Here is a 21,289-nt window from a genome sequence, read left to right on the forward strand (position 1 = left end):
TAGTCTAAAAAAAGAAGTTATGTACTTACAATAACATTCCATGTGAGTTGTTCATCTCGCCTTCATTCTTTACTGATGGGTTCAGAGCCGAACCCCTGGCTCCGAATCGGCCAATTGCAAACCTCGAGGTCTTCAAATAGCTCGAGGCCAAGTCCCTATCCCATGATGCACCTAGAGTTACCTCAGATCTTGTTTGCTGCATGTAATAATACCATATGTCATTCTTTCACTCCCAAGAGAAAGATATAGAAGGGATTGAGCTACCAGGATGGATCAAGCATCTCTGTCATCTAACAGCCCAGGATGGGGTAGGAGGGAGGGACGTAAGAATGAAGGTGAGATGAACAACTCGCATGGAAAGTTATGGTAATTACATAACTTTTTTATGTGAAGTTGTTCTATCTTGCCGTTTATTCTTTACTGATGGGTAGTGTCCCAAGCACCATCAACCTTGGGTGGCTCACGGGAGTATCCAAAGGAGGCCCTGTCCCTAGAGGCCTTGTCAACTTTGTAATGAGTGATAAAGGTATGAGGTTTTGACCACGTGGCTGCTGCACAAATGTTATCAATAGGAAGTCTGGCAGAAAAGGCAGATGTAGAAACTGCTCTGGTCGAGTGAGCTTTAATTTTATGCTGCAAGGGCATATTGGCAGCTGAATAAGCAAATGTGATACAATCAGAAAACCATTTAGACAGAGTTGTTTTAGCCACTGGTCTACTCTTCCTGGAGTCTGAAAATGAAACAAAAAGCTGGTCTGATTTCCTGAAATCTTTTGTTCTATCCAAATAAAATCTGAGCTGTCTGTGAACATCTAGTTTGTGCAGCATGTGCTCTAAATTCTTTGAATGGTTGGGGAAGAAGACTGGCAAATCAATAACTTGGTTGAGATTGGTTTCAGTGCAAACTTTGGGCAAGAATGAGGGGCTTGTTCTAAGTGAGACTCTGTCAGCATGAAATATCAAATCAGGAGGCTTGATGGATGAAGCCTGAAGCTCTGACACTTTGTGGGCAGAAGTAATAGCTACTAAAAAGATGGTTTTCCATGACAGAAATTAGAGGTCACAAGATGAAGCTGGTTCAAATGGTGGAAGAATTATGCAGAAAAGCATAAAATTTAGATTCCATGGAGAATAGGGAGATTTCACAGGTGGTCTGATATGAAAAGGCCCTTTGAGAAAGGCTTTGGATAACTTGTAAGACATGAGATTCAATCCTTCGAATCCAAGATGAAAATTAGAAATAGCAACCAGTTGAACCAGAACTGTTGCTGCTGCAGCTCCTTGTTGAAAATCATAGTCAAGAACTGTAAAATGGAGGCCACAGGGGCTTGATAGGGATCAATATTGTTTTGAGAGGCCCATATAAGAAAATTCCATTTGCCAAGATATAGCTTCCTTGTAGAAGATTTATGAGAGGATAAGAGAGAGAATTTGTTTTGTCTCATTGGAAAGGTTATGGAACCTGGCTATGATGGGAATTGGAGCAGCCAAGCTGTCAGCTTCAGGGACTGCAGAGAGAGTGCGTCAGAAGGTCTGGAACTGGGTCCAGAATCCAAGGGTATCCCAAAAGATGAAGTCGAAGGAAGGGGAACCAAATCTGATGACGCCAATGAGGGCCTATTAGAATAATGGTCCTTCCCAAGGTTTTTGCTTTCTGTAGTACTTTGGGTATCAACGGAATTGGTGGAAATGCATATAGGAGACCCGGAGGCCAATCGTGTATGAGTGCGTCTCTTGGGGCTTCTCCCGGAGGGGGAATCAGGGCAAAGTAGCTTCTGCATTTCGTGTTAATGTGACTGGCAAAAAGGTCACAGCAAGGCTGGCCCCACCTATGGAATATCCTGTCCGCTATTTCTTTCTTGAGGGACCACTCATGGGGCAACAAGATTGCTCTGCTCAGCTTGTCTGCTATCACGCTGGATTTCCTCAGGATGTGCGCTGCCAACAGAAAGCACTGGGTGGAAACAGCCCACTGCCAAACTCAGAGAGCCTCGCGACAAATGGGGTAAGACCTGGTTCCTCCTTGTTTGTTCAAATACCAGACCACCGGCATGTCTGTCTTTACTGCAATCATACCCAGAGGAAGAGAGTCCTGAAAGTAGTGCAACTCCAAAAGTACTGCTCTCATCTCTAGGACATTGATATGCAGATGTCTCTCAATCAGTCCATGTGCTTTGGGCTGTCTTTCCCTGAAAATGCCCCCCCATCCTTTCAGGGAAGCGTCCGTAGTCACTGTAGCCGCTGGAGGGGGTAGTACAAATGGGCATCCTATTGTGACATGAAGTGAGGTCAACCACCACTGAAGATCCTTTTTGCAGGAAATTTGTGATCATTATCATGTGGGACATGGGAAGCTCTTGGTAAGACCATTGAGTGAACAACTGCCACTGTAGTATCCGCATGTGCATACGAGCTAGTGGTATGGCTAGAATTGCTGCTGCCATCAGGCCTAACAATTTCAGAACTTCTGATGCTGGTGCTTTGTCTTTGGATATCAGAATGCTGACGAAGAAGAAAGCCTCTTTCTATTGGAAGCCTTAGGGTGGTGGTAGTGGTGTCCAGTTCTGCTTCGATAAAAATGATATGCTGCGATGGCGACAAAGCAGATTTTTCTGAGATGATTGTAATGCCCAGTTGACTGCAGAGTGACAGAGTGGACTCCCTGGCCTGAATGAGTTGATGCCTGGAGGTGGCGGTAAGGAGCCAATCGTCTAGGTACGGAAACACCTGGAATCCTAAATGCCTCAGGTGAGCCGTGACCACTGCCATGCATTTGGTGAACACTCTGGGGGCTGTAGTGAGACCAAAGGGCAGGGCTCAAAACTGGTAATGATTGGCACCCAGTCGGAAGTGCAGATGATCCCTGGATGGTCTGGCCATTTTTATATGGTAGTACGTATCCTTGAGATCTATTGAGTGCATCCAATTGTCTTTCCCTAAGAAGGGAAGTATAGACTGAAATGTGACCATCCAGAACTTCTCTTTCTTTACATATTTGTTTAGTCTGCTGAGGTCCAATATGGGTCTCCAGTCCCCTGTCTTTTTTGGAACCAAAAAGAATCTTGAGTAAGTTCTGGATCCTGTCTGGTCTGCTGGGACTGGTTGGATGACTCTTTCTTAGCAACGTTTGGACCTCTATTGCTGCTTGTTCCCTGTAACTGGGTGGAACATCCGGGCTTTTTCTTAAGGGTGGAGGGGGTGTGGCGAATGGGATGAAATATCCTCTGGAAATGATACTTTGTACCCAGCTGTCTTTTGTTATTTTGAGCCAGGCGTCTGGGTACAAAGATAAGCGACCTCCGACTGCCTCCAGAGCAGGACAGTCAGGCCACCTTTCAGGAGCGATGTTAAGGCTTCCCAGAGAAGTGATCGCTGTCACCGGCTTCCCAGAGAAGTGATCGCTGTCACCGGGTGTTGCAGACCCCCTCTGCTGCAAGAGGGGCATCTTCCATTATTGCCCCCTCCTCTGCCTCTGGAGGGGGGGGGGATTCACCACGTGTGTCCAGAAAGGCTACTTGGGCTTTTCAGAATTACATTTTTCCTCCCCTTTGACCTTTAGGGTAAGGTCTGGTAGGGGTGGAAAAACGGTCCCCGATGGCAAACCGCCTTTCCGTCCTGCTCACACCTGGTTACGGCTTCCTTCACTTTAGGCCGGAAAAGGGACGAGCCATCAAAGGGAGTATTCACGAAGAACGACTTGAAGGGCTCTGCGAAGGAACACAAGCGCATCCAGGAGTGTCTCTCCTAAGAGCAACTCCTGTACCCACTGCTCTACTCATCCATCAGCTGCATATGAGATGAGGTGCATGGATGAATTTACTATAGAACTGAGGGTAGCAAGCTGGGCGGCAACTTTGTCGGTAGCTCCTGCAGCTACTGTACCCTGAAGAGCATCTCCTAGCTCTTTAAGGAGATCTCTTTGCAACCTGGTAACATGGGTTAAATAGTTGAGCAAATGAAGAGCAAAAGTCACTGAACTAAATATGCGCTTCCCATATCTATCCATGATCCTGGAGTCTCTGTTAGGAGGATGGATAGATGAGGAAGTTTCGGACATTTCCTTTTTGGTGGCTGCCGCCACCACCATGGCATCAACTGGAACACCTTTTGTTATGAAAGATTTGTCAAGGGGGGCAGACATGAACTTATTAGGCCTCCTAGGGACAGGTTCCATAGTATCCGGAGACTCCTACTCCCTTCATGAGATCAGCTGCATCAGCTCATTGAAGGTCAGAGAGACACCCAAGAAGTGGAGGGCTGAGACCCGAAAGCCTTCAGGAGAACTGACTCATCCTCAGTAGGGTTTTTGGACTGCCAGTCACCCCTCTGTTTCAGGATTTCAAGCATCTCAGTGAATGAGATATCTTTCAAAGAGAGACTGTGGGAACCCTTCTGACTTATCTAAGTCAGAATCAGATGTTAGAGACACCTGGGGGGAGTCTAGATGTTTCCTCTTACAAAATCTCTTCCTGGGAACCTCATCAGTGGGAGCTTCTGGTGAGCTCTCGGAAGAGCAAGGGCCACCCGGTGGGGCTTCCTGAGACTCTGGTTCTCTACGCTTGGTCAGGATGTGTGAGGCAGAAGCAGACACAGGCGCTTTAGGGGAGGAGGAAGCCAGACCTGAGGTCAAAGATGTCTTACAAGACATGATTCTCCTCATGGCATTGAAAACACCTCTGCCCTGATGCAAGGGAACTGATGGATCTGAGGAAACCGTCGATACCCCTGGCACCGGGACAGTGGATTCAGAACCAGAGGTAGGAGCCGAGCTCATCTGAGCCGAAGCCCCAAGAAGCAGAGTTGGAACCAACAAGTCAGTCTGACTATTCTCTCCGGATCCAACCAGAGAGCGTTGGCTCCTACAGTCCTCGATCGGCCCCGAGGATGTTAGAGTGCATGGAGCAGAAGACACTGGAGCAGGCATTGGCTATGAGGGTTCCACATCAGGTCCGACTCCTCCAGCTCCAAAGGACCAGCATCGCTCGGAGGAGGAATAGTTTGAGCTGGAGCACGGGTCTTTGGCTCAAAGCTATTTGGGTCAAAGCCGATAAAATTTTTGCCAAGGCCGGTGCCAGTAACAGCTTCTGCACCACACGATCCACATCCAGATCAGAAAGGCTGATACAGGACTGAGATGAGCGCACCGAAGGTGGTACCGACTGTAATAATGGACTGTTAGGAGTTTCGGATACCGGGGTTCCAAGACTGGGGACCGGCTCCAAACAGACAAGACTGTTGGTTCTAATGGCAGTGGAGCCAAAGTCGAAGATTTTTTGATTTCTTTGAGTCTGAAGTCTTAGAAGACTTTGAGGACTTGCTGGATTCATCTTGGTTGCTCAAAGCTTCTTGGAAGGATGGTTTCAACAAACCTCTGTCTGTTAATTTTCTTTTCCTTTCCTGTAGGACCCTGGAGGAGAAGGAATGGCATATCGAGCAGCTGTCCTGTACATGCAGGGCTCCTAGACAGTACACACAATTTACATAGCTGTCTGTTACAGGCATCTTTTGGCCACACTTTGGGCACTTTTTGAAACCCAACTTAGGATGCTTCTCTTGGTCAGCCATTGTAATGTCAGAGAGAAAATTACTGTCACCACAAAAAATTCTAAACAGTAATTATCCACAAAAGCCTTAAATAAAATCAGGCTAAGTCACGCACACTCAGTAATGCTAATGTAAATATTTAAGTAACAGGAAAGGGTAAAATTACTGTCACCACAAACTGTCTAAAAAAACACAATATGAGCAGTCTATGCAAAGAAAAAGAGGATAGCTGCTGTAAGACACAACATACTTGTGTAAAATATTCTGAAGAATAGCTATATCAGACAAAATTACTGTTCACTACAAAAACTTCAACAGTAATTATTAAATTCAAGCCTTTTCTAAACAAATTTAAGGCTAAACACCACACAGCAAATAACTATAAATTATCTAACTATTTAGTACAAAATGCGACAAAAAGTCACTGACTAAACACACACTAGTAATTAGAAAAAGGTTTTTAAACTAGGCCTAAAATAAGAGGCCAACTAGAATTTATTTTTAAGCACACTAAGGGAAAGGACTAAAATGCAGAAACACACACCAAAAAGATGTAAGAGTTTATAAAACTATTTAAACTATCTATCTAAATATCAATATAAAGTAAGTAAGTAGAAAAAAGCAGTTTTACTGGGCTGAGCTAATGCAGAACCTCCGATCTGTTGCAGCGGCAAACTAGATCTGAGGTAACTCTACGTGCATCATGGGATAGGAACTTGGCCTCGAGCTATTTGAAGACCTCGAGCTTTGCAATTGGCCAACTCGGAGCCGATCTCCCATCAGTAAAGAATGAATGGCGAGATAGAACAACTTCACATGAAATATATTTGAGGTACACATACCCCAAACATGCCTCTACACAAGGCGTTGAAGTACTTACATGCTGCAGAACTAACAGCCCCACTCCTGCCACAGACTTCGTCAGAAGACTGGACATTTTTATGATTTTGCTCCCCAAACAGTGTGATCGCTGTGCTTCACTATTCTATTCCATGTGAAAGCTACAAGAAAGCACACATGACTATTTTCATTAGCCATGCCCCCAGACTGCCTCTATGCAACTTTCTTTACGTACTCACCAAAACGTTTAATTTGTGTATTTTCATTATTTAACTGTTGGGTTTGTATCCGAATCTCGGATTTGATTCGGCCATTATTACACGTTGTGGCCACCAAAACGCTCTTGAGCTCCTCCCTTACCTACAATGCACCAACCGTTACATACCTCAGATCTTGCTTGCTAGTTTACATATAGTAGGAAGTATTAATATCACATTAAAGATTATATCTGGAGTTCAACATGAAGGACAGCAGTGTCCTAATAAATTCTCGTTTGTCCAGAAACGTGATGTGAAAAAGGGTTGAAGGGTGGTGGTTGGGAGATGAGGAAGAATGAAAATGAACACAGACGGAATGTTATGCCGAGTACATAACTTCTTTATCTGATGCGGTCAATTTTCATTCACTCCTCAACTGTTGGACAGAGTCCCCCCAGCTACCTAAAATCCTAATCACAGTGGAGGTAAAGGCTGCTCTTCCCCTTGAGACCAGGTCCAGTTTGTAATGAGTAATAAAGGTATGAGGACTGGCCCAGGATGCAGATGCACATACATCATCCATGGAAGCTTTAGACTGAAACACTGCAGAGGTCGCCACAGACCTAGTTGAATGGGCTTTGACAGGTTTTGGTAAGGTTAGACCCAATTTACTGTAAACAAGTAAGGAATCTATTAACTATCTGGCTGTCACCTTTGCAAATGATTTTGCCCAAATTACAGTCTGCAAAGGAGAAGAGCAATTGCTCTGTTTTTCCGATTTCTTTTGTTCTGTGTAAGAAGTGTAATTGTCTGTGAACATCTAGTAAATGCAGTATATATTCTCCTTAGTTTGCAAATTTAGGATAGAATACTGGTAGGTTACCAGACTTGATTAATATTGGATCCTGACACCACCTTAGGAAGGAAGAAGCTTTGGTACATAATGGTAATCTGTCTCTATGAAAGATTAAGTATGGAGGGTTACAGGATAATGCTTGAAGTTCTGAAATTCTTCTAGCAGAGGTGATGGCTACTAGAAAGACAGTTTTCCAGTTGAGGAAGTTTAGATCACATTTAGCTGCTGGTTCAAATGGAGAATGAATTAAGGCATGCAATACCAAATTCAAATCCCATGGTGGAGTGAGATCTTTATATGGTGCTCTCAGTAGGTGGGTGCCTCTCATAAATGCATTACAAAGTTCAGATGAAGCAAAGGAAGAATTCCCAAAATCGGTTTGAAAAGTGGAGATCACTGCTAAATGAACTTTAATTGTTGAGGAGCTACCTCCCTCATTAAAAATTGTTGCCTCAAACTCATCATCAACTTGTACAGGAGCTGAGAAGGGTCAATGTGTTTCTGCTGTGCCCAACAAATGAACTTTTTCCATTTACTTCTTTAAAGTTTTCTTGTAGAAGCCTTATGGGAAGATAAAAGTATGTGACAAACAGAGGAAGAGATCACTGACTGTCTGGCTATTAAAGGAATTGGAGAAACCACATTGTTAGCTTGAAGTTTGAGTTACCTGGATGAATCATGCCTGCCAGGAGAGACAGAAGTCTGGAATTGGATTCAGCATCTATGGTTGGTACAGTAGATGAGACCACAGAAAGGGGAAAAAACCTGTCAAGGCTAGTAAGATGCAATGAGGGTGACCATTCTCTTCAACTGGGCAGCCTTCTGTAGGAATTTGGGAATTATGGGGATTGGAGGGTAAGCATAGAGAAGGCCGAAGGAGGCCAATCGTGGAGTAGAGCATCTGTTGGTGACTCCACCAGTGGAGGGATCAGAGCAAAGAAGCTTCTGTACTCGTTTAGGGGAGATGCAAAAAGATCCCAGCAAGGCTGACTCCACTGATGGAAAGTAGAATGGACCTGCTCAATTTGTCTACTATCATGTTGAACTTCCCCAGAATGTGCATGGCAAACAGAAAGCAGTTGGAAGAAATCACCCATTGCCACACTCTGAGGGCTTCTTGACACAAAGGGTAAGATCTGGTTCCTCCTCGTTTGTTGATGTACCAAACTACTGACATGTTTTGTTTGGATTGCAATCATCCTTAGAGGGAGAGAGTCTTGGAATGCATGCAATGCAAAGAGCACTGCTCTCATCTCCAGAGCACTGATATGCGTGTTGGCCTCTTCAGAGGACAAGTGCCTTGGACTGTTTTCCCCAGTGACCCCCCCCCCCCAATCTGGGAAGAGTCATTGGGCACTATAGCCTTGGGCTGACGGAGAATGAAAAGACGGCCTTGAAGAACCTGGTCTGACTGAATCTAACACCAAAAGTATCTTTTGCATGCCTGAGTGACTCTTACTGGAGCTGACATGAGTGGCTAAAGAATCGACCATTGTGTTGCTGGCATCCATTGAAGGATTCCCATATGAAATCTTGCTACAGGAACTAAAATTATAGCTGCTGCCATTGACCCTAAAGTCTGTAGAATCATGCAAGTGGCTACTGCAGATTATTTTCCTGACCTGAAATCTTATGGTCTGCACTCCTGAAAGGAAAAGAGAAGCTGTTACTGAATTTGTGTTGAACACGACTCCTATAAATTGCACTGTTTCAGATGTTTCTAAGTAAGACTCCTTGTAATTTATGTTTATTCACAGAATGGAGCAAGTCTGAAGTACCTGATTTCATGCTTCTATTAGCAGATGCCTGGTCAGGGCGGTAATGAGCCAGACGTCTAGATACGGAAATACTCTCAATACTTGCAGTCTCAAGTGAGCTGCTATCACTGCCATGCATTTGGTGAACACTCTGGGGCTGTAGTGAGACCAAAGGGCAATGCTCTGAACTGATAATGACTGGTCCCGGCAGAAAGCGTAGGTATCTTGTGGACTGTCTGTTCATTTTTATATGATAATATGCATCCTGAAGGTCTATTGAGCACATCCAGTCATCCTTGCTGAGAAAGGGCAGAATGGACTGAGCCACGATCATCCGAAACTGTGTGTCAAAAAGGTTTGTTCAAAACACTGAGACCCAAGATCAGTTTGATGTCCCCTGCTTTGTTTGGCCCTAAAAGGAATGTTGAGCAGGTTCTGGATTCTGCCTGCTCTGGTGGACCTCTGGTGGACCTCTTGGACGACGCTCTAGAGCAGCGTTTGAATTGCTGCTGCTGTTGCTTTCCTCTGACTGCGTGGAACATTGATGCACCTGTGTACCTCTTGTAACGTTAACCCAGGATCTATACAGTCTTTGGAAATGACCCTCTGCACCCATGTACCTCTTGTAACGTTAACCCAGGCTCTATACAGCCTTTGGAAATGACCCTCTGCACCCATGTACCTCTTGTAATGTTTACCCAGGCTCTATACAGCCTTTGGAAATGACCCTCTGCACCCATGTACCTCTTGTAACGTTTAGCCAGGCTCTATACAGCCTTTGGAAATGACCCTCTGCACCCATGTACCTCTTGTAATGTTTAGCCAGGCTCTATACAGCCTTTGGAAATGACCCTCTGCACCCATGTACCTCTTGTAATGTTTAGCCAGGCTCTATACAGCCTTTGGAAATGACCCTCTGCACCCATGTACCTCTTGTAATGTTTAGCCAGGCTCTATACAGCCTTTGGAAATGACCCTCTGCACCCATGTACCTCTTGTAATGTTTAGCCAGGCTCTATACAGCCTTTGGAAATGACCCTCTGCACCCATGTACCTCTTGTAATGTTTAGCCAGGCTCTATACAGCCTTTGGAAATGACCCTCTGTGTCCATGTACCTCTTGTAACGTTTAGTCAGGCTCTATACAGCCTTTGGAAATGACCCTCTGCACCCATGTACCTCTTGTAACGTTTAGCCAGGCTCTATACAGCCTTTGGAAATGACCCTCTGCACCCATGTACCTCTTGTAATGTTTAGCCAGGCTCTCTGGTGCAGAGATAAACAACCCCTGACTACCTTCAGAGGGGGACAATCAGGCTTCTTCTCAGTAGGGTTGGCAGGGTCTATCACAGAAAGAATATCTAGATTCTTGGTTCTGCGGGCCTCCTCTGCCACATGACTGGTGTCTTCCATTAGAGTCCCCCTATGCCCGTGGGGGAACTATCTCCACGCAGATCTTGGACTGGACCCTAGGACATCTTGAACCACATTTTTCTACCTCCGGTGCCCTAAACTACCATGTTAGGAGGATGGACAGAGGAACTCTGCTTTATGAGTTGCTTCTTAGTAGCAGCTGCCATGACCATGACATCTACAGGCACTCCCTTGCTCCAAAATTCCTTGCCTGCAGGTGGTGCCAGAATGCGGTCCAGTCTCTTGTGGATTGGCTCGACTGTGTCAGGTTCCTTCCATGCCCGCCTAAAGATCAAATCAATGAGCTCATCAGTGGGCAGAGTTACCCAGGAAGTAGATGGTCCAGACACAAAGGTCTCCAGGAACACAGACTCCTCCGGGAAAGGGCTTTGAGCTGACCAACCACCTCTTTGCTTCAGGATTTCAAGGATATATCTTCAGATGGTGATCTTTGGGACCGTTTCCCCTCGAAGTCAGTATCTTCAGTGATGGACTCCTGAGGGGAATCCAAGTGCCTCCCTCTTGCACTTTCTCTTCCTAGGGACCTCTTCAGTGGGATGCTTTGGAGAGGTATCGGAAAAAATGGTAATACCCTGCTGGGTACCCTGGAGACTTTGGGCTGGCTGTCCCTGTTGTCCAGAATACAAAGGCTCAGAGCACAAAGACATGTGAAATTCAGATGGAAAATCCAAGCAGGAAAGAATCATCTACCCTAGTGTCACAGAAAACACCCTCTCCACTATCTCAAAGGCAAACTGCTTTGGGGAGAAAGAAGTCAACGGTGCAGAAAGGCAAACTTCTAACCCCTTGGCTTTCTGCCCAGAAAACAATCTACCTGAGGCAGAGGTTGGAGTCGAGCTGTCCAGCACCAAAGTTCTGAGGGGCAGAGATGGCTCCAAAAACTTTGAAGTTGACTCTAAAACCTTGGATCCAACAGGGACGCTTCGGCTCAGACAGTCTTCTGGATTTGAAACTGTTGAAGCTGGGCACTCAGATTAAGCTTCAGATCCAAAGATACTAAGATACCCGGATCTGAAATAGATGGTCCTGGAAGACTCTGATCCAAGGGCACCAAAATGACTGGTTGGATTGGTGAAGGAGCCGAGAAAGGTAGTGTGGTACTAACAATGGCTTCCTGACCCAATGGGGTAGGAGCTGGGAGAACTCCCATCTGTCCCATCTGTATTTTTGCTGAGAGAAATTTCCTCATCATCCTGTTCACGTCTGCCTCAGTGAGACTCCTGGAAGAATGAGAAGATGCCGCTGAAAGAGATGGAGAATATGAGGTCCCAGAAAAAGGTTTTGGATCTGAGGAAGCAGGCTTGATGTCAGATGCTGAAGGAGGAGTAGCTTTTGTTTCCAACTTTTTGAGCTTTTACTTGCTGGTTCAGTGGTAGGATCAGAGGACGACTCCTTGGTCTTTTGTTTGGGGAGCTGAGACCCAGATAATGCCTCACAAAAAGGAGACGGGAGTCATCCTTTTATTATCTTGTTTATTCTATCAGCTAAGGTGTAAGGATTAACCCCTGGTGGATCTTACATTCAACTGTAAGGTGTTAACGGCCTAGAGAATATACCCATAGATTATGGGAACTAGAAAGCGGAAGTTTAGGTCTACAATCAATACATTTTTTGAACCCGACGGGGGCTTTCTCAGACATTTTGAATCTACAGAGAAAGAATTACAGAAAAAAAAAAGACATTTTTTTGTAAGACAGATAAAGAAAAGATATCAATGATTACCTAAAAAAGTATAAAAAGGAAGAAAGTAACACCAGTGGTAAGCTAAATATACTTAAAGGTATCGAGAGGGAGCCAAGGATGAATATTAAGGATATAACAAGAAAAAAAGGACTTATCTTTATGAAAAACTCACTATTTAGCTCAAGATGTAATCCACTGTGTAATGAGGTACAATTTTTAACAGTGTTACAATAATGTAGTTTCGAACCATTCAAGAAGGAATGCCACAGCCATTCAGTGTGGATGAAGCTAGAAAGTATTTAATTTACTAACAGCAAAGTACAGCACAACCTGAACTTAATTTTCAGCATGAAAAGAATTATGTACATCTTGGCTGATGCTACACTAGAACATAACATACTACACTAACTATATATAAATATATATAGATACATAAGCTGTCTAATAGTCACAAACTGTCAGTGATGCACATTCCCATTGTTTTTACAGCAGTTAATATCATGTGCGGGTTAAACTACAAGTAGTTAACAGTTTGTTCATGAGGACCTGAGCAGTCCTAAATATCGAAATTGGGAGTATGGCCAAAACCATACTCATCCAAAACTTGTAGGTAAATACAGAGATACATACAAAAATATTTAATGTGGGTGGTGCAAAGCTCCTAGTAACTACTATTTTAGTCATAGTATAAGGTCAACAATGCCATGTGAGAAAAGGCATGACTTATGCTAGGCAACAATATTTAGATGTGGAATGTTTCAGTTACATTTACAATCCAGCTAGTTACTTGTGCAGATACCAGCAGTACACAAACAAAATGGCACATGAGAAATACATGGTAAATGGGACTGAAATAGATAGTTTGCTAGGTTCTCTGTGCATTTCCATCTTCTGTTTGAATGTGGTTTCAAATGAAGTCAAACTCGCAAAGGTAAGCTTGATGCATGAGCTCTCAACAAAAAAATGTGACTGATCACATGTCCAACATGTTATAAAAGGACATGCAGCCTTGAATCCCAATCTGCAGGTATAAGATTAAAGGAGCAAAATAAAAGGGAAAAGTTTTGTATTACCTAATGTTATTCTTCTTCATAAATATTCAATATGCAGTCATTTTACACAGCTATACAGCTTTAATCCTCATTACTTTGTGGGATTTTTCCTGGAGAAAGCTGATACCAGAATTTCAGCTTCGCTCAAAGACAGAAAAGAATGGGCAGTGCACTGGTTAGTGTTGTCGCCTCGCAGCAAAAGTTTCTCCAGTTTGATTGTCAGTTGGGGTGTTTTCTGTGCAGAGTATGCATTTCCTCCCTGCATTTGTGGGGATTTCCTCCGGGTGCTCTGGTTTCCTCCTACATTCCAAAGACATGCATCTGGAGTGTTTCTCCCTGGTCCTTCACTAAAAATGGGCTCTGTCCCAGTTGGACTTTCCCCAGTAAACAAAAAATTAAATAAATAAATAAAATAGATTAGTACAAGAGGACTGATGTATGAGGTAAGTATTCAAGATGAGCTGTGTGGTTACAGGAAATAAAACGTCTTCCTAATAGCGGTTTTCACTGATTCACTAAAATTAAACTTGCAAGAAATCAGGTCTCAACATGCATCAGCTATGAGAAACAAAGTTTGTGTATAACTAAGTTGGGAGGTAGCATTTTGTGGACAGTCTTCTATAAAATTTAATGAACATACCAAGTTTGGTAAGACCTCCACCCCCCCAAGGTTCAAGTGCAACAGGATTTTATCACACACTCCTGTCTGATATGAATGAAAATGCCCCCCAACCAAAACAAGTAGTTTTTACATTGTATTAAGTTATGAGCATCAGCTGACAAAGCCTATGTACAATACACTTTTTTGATACAGGTGGCAGGTACTAAGTGTCGTTAAACGTTGGACACTTTCAACTGACTCGTGCACTTTACTACAAACCATCCAGTTATAGGATCAGGTGTTTCTGTACACAGTACCCAGTTTAAGCCATCTGAAACAATTTTCATTAAATTCACAGAACAAAACTGTAAGGAAGATCATCTCATATCTTCTAAGAGCGAAATGGGAGATCACCAACAAGAACAGCAAAACAAGCTGCCTTAAATCTAACTTTGTATACAACTTCAAAACTTCCATCCACACTGCAGCTATGCATAGCCTACAAAACAAAATTACAGTCACACTTACCATGTATTTCTCATGTCCAAGTAATAGATATCCCCATCCTGGGTTCCAGCCACAACATATGAATTTGACAGGAATGTACAACAATTAAATGCACTAGAACCATTGAAGACAAACACCTGCATAAATATAAAGAAATGGCTTCAGCTATCAGCAACATATTTTTACTTATTGATTTGTTCATTGAGGGTACTGGTCCTGGGACCTCTTCAGTCATGACCCAGACACAAAGGCAGCAATGAAAACACAAATACATTAGTGAAGGTGTCAAGTATAGAAAAGCAAAGAGTGTGCAAAAATATTCAAATAGATGCAACACGAAGCAGTAAAGTTAAGCACTACATAACCGTTGGAGAAAGAGTAATAATTTTGAATCACATATATTAGTTCGAGTTATATTATATACCAAGAAGCCTTTTAATGTACCAACAAGAAATCTGCACTTCAATTCACAAATCAAAACACAATAAATGAGGAAGTAGATGCATTTGCATGTGCAATGACAAAAATGGATTTCCACATACAAGCTAACTCCAAGTACAATGATAAAGATTTAGAACCAAGATCTTCTGACAACACATCTGTCTCAGTGCCACATAATGAACTTCTTTACTCACTGCTATATGTTAATGAATAACATAACTCTTATTTCTCTACTCAGTGACATCACAACTTACAGCTAATAGCACATCATTTGCTTTGTTTACTTGAAATGTGTCAAGAATCAAAGACTAACTCTAAAGTAGACATCACTCACATATGTCAAAAGCCATATTCACTGAGCATCATTCTAGACCATCTGCTAGAATTTAGAATATGAACATCAGACTCACGACGACGTAGATTTGCAAATCTCTGTGCTAACCTACAATCTCAAAATTGTCTGAGGCGGCCTTTTGCTGTTTCACCCTTGTGTTTAGTCAACATATGACAGAGAATAAAGGGATTTATCTGAACAGAGAACATAAGGTTGTATTTAAGTGCAGCATTTTATGTTACCATTAACCCATCCACACTTGTGAACATTTGTACTAATGAGAGGGACTTCCAAGATGGCTACACACTGATCAACAGCTTAATTTCAGCTCACCCAGTGTGAAAAAAGAAACTGAGAAATAACAGTTAGTGTTACTGTTAGCTTGAGTAACATTCAGTTACTGGCTAGTAAGCACACTGCCTGGATGCCAGAAAAGCAGAAATTTAGAGAACCTGAAAGAAACCCAACAAAAAATTGAAGAAAACACTGGCTAGGAAGAATCCTGCAGCTGTGCAGCAAAAAGCAGTTCAAAATTCAGCTTTTATGAGATGACATCCAGTAAGTTAGAGGTAAAAATAAATCAAGCCTACTCAGAAGTGATTAAAATAAATGAAACACTGAAGAAGTACATCAACTTAAATAATAGAAGCCTGGAAAAATAGTAAAAGCTTTAACTAGCTATTCAGATGAACTGATATAACCACAAAGGTTACAGGTTGAAATGAAGAAAATGGTGGTTGAGCATGAGACTTCAAGAAGGGCGGTTTCAAAAAAATGGAAGAGTTAGAAGATAGACCAGGCAGAGAAAACCTGCTATACCAGAGAAAGTGGAAGGAACATAGTAACTGGACTGGTATTCTACAGCAGGATTTTTTACTTGAAAGGACACATTGTGTGCATGCTCCAAACCTGGCCATGAGAAAGCAGCCAAGACCTGTAATCATATCAGCAGAAACAACCGATCCTAACAAAACTGTGGCAGAAGGGGAAGTAATAAAAATTGAAAACAGGAAAGTGCTTGTAGACAATTATTTACTGTACACCATGGAGAAGAGCAGCACATGTATCCCAACAGATAGGGAATGCCGAGATAAAGGTGTCAGATTTAACCTGTTTTATCCAGCTGTCTTCAGAATATTTTTTCCTATATATAGGATCTGAATTGCATTGACATACTAAGGCCTTAAGTTTAATTCTGTTGGGTGTCAAAAAAAAGCCACTATGAGAAAAAGGAAATAAAAGTCTAAACCAACTGTACTTGAAGTACTGAATATTATAAAAAAGATTAACCGGAACAGGGATCTTTAGAAAAAGGAAGAAGCAAATTACATAGAAATAAATGAAAATGCAGGAAGAACTGAGGGTTGAGGGAAGGCAAAATTCAGCACTTTATTTAATGCTGGACTGATGATAATTTATGTAAATGGAAACCATTAACATGGTTTGTTTTCTTTTCTGTTATACACGTTTGTCCATGTCTTAAGTAATAAAGATGTATAAAAAACTGTGTATACTAATGAAGTGTAAATATGTCAGTGCTGGCAGACAATAAAACAGTAATCTAAAGTTCTGAAAATAAAAATTCTAAAGTATGACAAATGCTTGAGACTAAACAAACAAAGCAGTTGCTTCGGGCTCACTCCGCTCCCCTACCCTGCCCCCAATTCCCACCCGCCCCCAGGGTGTCTACCTTTATACTCTCTTAACCACTCCCCCTCTATTTCTCATTTCCTTTTCAACCAACCACTCACTTACTTCTAACCACGCCCAACACTAATACCTCCACACCCACTAGATAAACATCTCCCCCTATCATCTCCTACCTGTCTCATAAAGGCTACACGTTTGCTCCTCCTCTGCCTACTTCCACTTATTACTCTCTTATTACCAACCTCTCCCCTCTCTTATATCTTCTCACCCCCTAGATATAGACCTTTCCCTATTCATCTCTAGCCTTTCTCACTAAAGCTAGTCCTTTTCCTTATCTTGCTAACTATACTGACTTCCCTCTTCTCTTAACATGCCTAACCTATGCCATTGTCTACTATTAATTTCATTGTTCACTTCACTTACCGCTACCTATTTCCTTACCTCCTATGAACAACCCCTTCTCAAAACACTTTTCATATCATCCAAATACACTACTACATCACTCCCTGCTTTAGGCACAAGCTTTAACAATTCCACATACAACCATAGCTACATCCATGCTAAATATCATCGACTTTTTCATATAAAACACTCAATTCTTAACAATCGAAAGTTAATTGACTTTAATCCCAAACTTATCCAATATCATAACCTTACTATCCTCCACTCCCTTATAGATGGAGATATTCATCCTAACCCGGGCCCAGAATTCCACTCATCCTTCTCTAACAGTAATGAATCTCATTCTATCCCCCTTCTATCAGCCCAATCCTCTAAAACACTCTTAATTGCCCATCTTAATATACGTAGTATCTGCAACAAAATTACACAAGTTCATGCTCTCCTAGATGCTTACCACTTTGACATACTTTGTTTAACTGAAACATGGCATAAACCAACAATAATAGATACTGAAATTATTCCCCCAGGTTACAATATTATTCGACAAGATCGCAAGAAAAAAGGTGGTGGGGTTGCAATTCTTTATAAAGCAGGATTACAAATCAACAAAATAAACCACAAACTTCATTCTGATGGCAATGCTGAAATAATTATTTCAAAACTACAACTAAACAACCAAAAATAACTTAATATCATCTGTACTTATTTCCCTCCAGGTAACAATCATGATAAACTAGAAGACCTATTAAGTTGGCTTTCTCTAAATTATCCACAAGAAACTATACTACTAGGAGACGTTAATACCGACTGGAATTTATGTAACAGTACCAATCCATCCTCTCTGATCAACCTAAATGGATTCACACAACTTATCAATTCCACAACTAGAATAAACAAATCCAATAACAAAGAAAGCATTCTTGACTGGATATTAATAAATGGTCCAGAGCAAAACTATAAAACAGGAACCCTACCTGATGACCTTAGCAATCACTCTCTAATATATATAATCAGACACAAAACAAATGTTAACATTTCTCCCCCTGTTAGAACTATACGCAGTAAAAAACACTTTGACCAGGAACTGTTCCTAACTGAACTTAAACATTGTAAATGGGAACCCCTTAAGTCCCTTCCAATAAATGAAGCAGTATCCTACTTCAATAATACCTTCTTAACAATCCTAGATCATCATGCCCCAATTCGTACCATAAGAGTGAAAAATAAACCAGCAGCATGGCTCACAAGTCAGACTAAAAAGCTAATTCTTTCCAGGAATAAATCTTGGACCAAATGGCGTACCACAAAACTCATAACTGATCAGCAAAATTTCAGGCAACAAAGAAATATAACTAAAAAAGCAATCCTACAGGACAAGAAAAACTTCTATATCCAACTCCAACAATCTTCCCTTCAACAACCACAGAAGTTCTGGACCTCTATTAACAGGCTTATATCCCCTGGTAAAGTAGACACACCAGCTCCACTTAGCACCAACTCTGATGACCCTACAAAATAGCAAATGCCTTCAATACCTTCTTTACTACAGCTGTGCAAAACTTAGCTAATCAACAAAATCCTGACACTGCCAATTTGCCCGCTACAAGCCCCACCCCCTCCGTTCCACCTAGAACCAATATCTACCTCCTTCATCCTCTCCTTACTTCAAAAACTTAAACCTTCTACCCCCTCAGCTGACAAATTACCCGGGGAATACCTACAACTAGGAGCCTCAGCCATTGCTTACCCAATCTCTATATTGATTAACAGAACAATTAAAGAATGCACTATTCCATCAATCTGGAAAATCTCACATATTATTCCCCTTCACAAAGGTGGTGATTCTACTGAATACTCAAACTACCGTCCCATAGCTCTTCTGTCTCCACTTGCTAAAATAATGGAGAAATGCATCCATAAACAATTAATTACCCACTTACTCCACCACAATCTCTTAGCATACTGTCAACATGGCTTTCGTCCTTACCACAGTACTACCACAGCCCTGCTTTCTTTTACCAACTGTATCAACACAAATAGAAACAATAATTTCCTGTCGTCTGCACTCTGTAGATCTTTCTAAAGCCTTCGATATGGTCAACCATAAACTTCTTCTCCACCTTCTGAAGTCCCTATCTCTTGATAATTCTTCCTTGAGCTGGTTTACATCCTACCTGGATAATCGTAAACAAGCAGTTCTCTGGCAGAATCATCTTTCTGAACTCCTTCCTACTTCCTTAGGTGTCCCACAAGGCTCTATCTTAGGCCCACTTCTATTCTCCATTTTTATCAATGACCTTCATCTCTCTATTCCCTTCTCTACCTGCATTCAATACGCCGACGACTCCACAATTATTTGTTCTGCATCATCCCAAACTGAACTGCATTCCTTCACACAAAAATCTTTCTCCACAATAGAAAAATGGTTCTCTAACCATTGCCTTCTCCTCAACCCAAAAAAAAACAAATTATTGCTGTTTACACCTTCACACTCATCTCCCCCTCTGCACTTTACTTTGGAATCAAACAATGGTACCATTATTTCTCCAGACACTACTACCAAACTCTTAGGAATCACAATAGATAATCAACTTAAATTTAACACTCACATAAACACCACAATAAAATCTACCAACAAAAAACTTGGATCCTTGTATAGAATTAAACAATTTCTAACACCTTTAGCCAGAACTACAATAGCAAGAACTCACTTAATCTCTACCCTATTATATGCCTCCCCCATCTATACTAACTTGTCCCAAAACAATCTTAACAGACTGGCTAGATCATATAATAGCATTGCCAGATTTGCCACCAACTCACCATATTGAACTCATCACTGTCTAAACCTAAAACAACTAGGCTGGCTTGAGTTACCTCACCTTCTACAATTCAACCAACTTATTATTGCCCATAAGGTCCTTTATCAACCAAACAATACCCCTATTCTCTCTACCCTCATAACACCATATTGCAACCTGAAAAAGCTACTCAACAAACAAACAAAATGATGATGCAAACTTCTTTTCTAATAACTCAGCAGGAGACTCTCTATTTACTAACTTTGTTGGGAAAATATGGAACCTCCTACCAATTGACCTTACTGCTCTTACATCTCTCCCACTATTCAAAACTAACCTTAAACATTTCCTCTCCAACCACTGGTTATGCTCTTGTAATAACCCTGACTAATTGCTTTTCTCTTACTTTTTTCATCTGTACTACCCTGTCTCCTTCTAAATATCTCTTTTAATCTTGACTCTTTGAACTTTTTCACTCACTGACCTTTCTACTCTAAACTGCTCTACCTAACCCATCTACCTACCAAGCCTATCTTTAAAATACTGTCCTTTCCTGTATATGTCCTAACTATCCTCTATATAAATATCTTCTCTCTATTTTACTGACTTACTTGTTTGGAAGATAGTGAAATCCCTTATATATAATGTACTAATCTTTTGTTTTTACTTGCGCTTTTGTTTTTTTTTATTAATGTTTTGTTAGACACTTTCTTAATGTTGTTTCTATTTTACTTGTGATATTAAATATTGTGTAAGCTTGGAGCTTTTCTCCTCGGGCCTCCACTGAAAATGGACATGTATCCAGTTGGACTAGCCCGGTTAACAAATGTAAAATAAAATAAAAATTAATCAAAAAGTATTCAGTTACATTTAAGCAATTTAACTGCAATATGAATACTGCCGATCCAGTGCCACAGTTAAGATGCATTGTTTCAAAGCACCGTGTGGTCTGCCTTATACACAGTTTCAAGGCACTGTGTGGTCTGCCTTTTACACTGCTTCAAGGCACCGTGCAGTCTGCCTTATACACTGCTTCAAGACACCATGAGGTATGCCTTATACATTGTTTCAAGGCATTGCGTTGTCTGCCTTTGCTGTACTCCGCATGAAACAGAAATGGAGTCCACACAGATTGTATTATTGGTATACTGCTGAACACAGCAAGCTGAGCACTGAAAATGAGAGTTAAGG

General features: G+C 41.8%; 1 protein-coding gene across 3 annotated transcripts in view; it reads right to left on the bottom strand.

Annotated features, from left to right (window-relative positions):
• Window positions 1–21,289, bottom strand: part of PAAF1 (proteasomal ATPase associated factor 1) — a 577,308-nt gene that overhangs the window by 65,697 nt on the left and 490,322 nt on the right. For all 3 annotated transcript variants that reach the window (XM_044073392.1, XM_044073391.1, XM_044073393.1), the window contains one exon: window positions 14,492–14,607. In XM_044073392.1, coding sequence (XP_043929327.1) covers window positions 14,492–14,607 — 116 coding nt within the window. The remainder of the gene's footprint in view (window positions 1–14,491; window positions 14,608–21,289) is intronic.

The sequence above is a fragment of the Protopterus annectens genome, chromosome 5.part1 (genome assembly GCF_019279795.1).
Source record: "Protopterus annectens isolate FY-2018-M chromosome 5.part1, PAN1.0, whole genome shotgun sequence".
Classification (NCBI taxonomy): Eukaryota; Metazoa; Chordata; order Ceratodontiformes; family Protopteridae; genus Protopterus; species Protopterus annectens.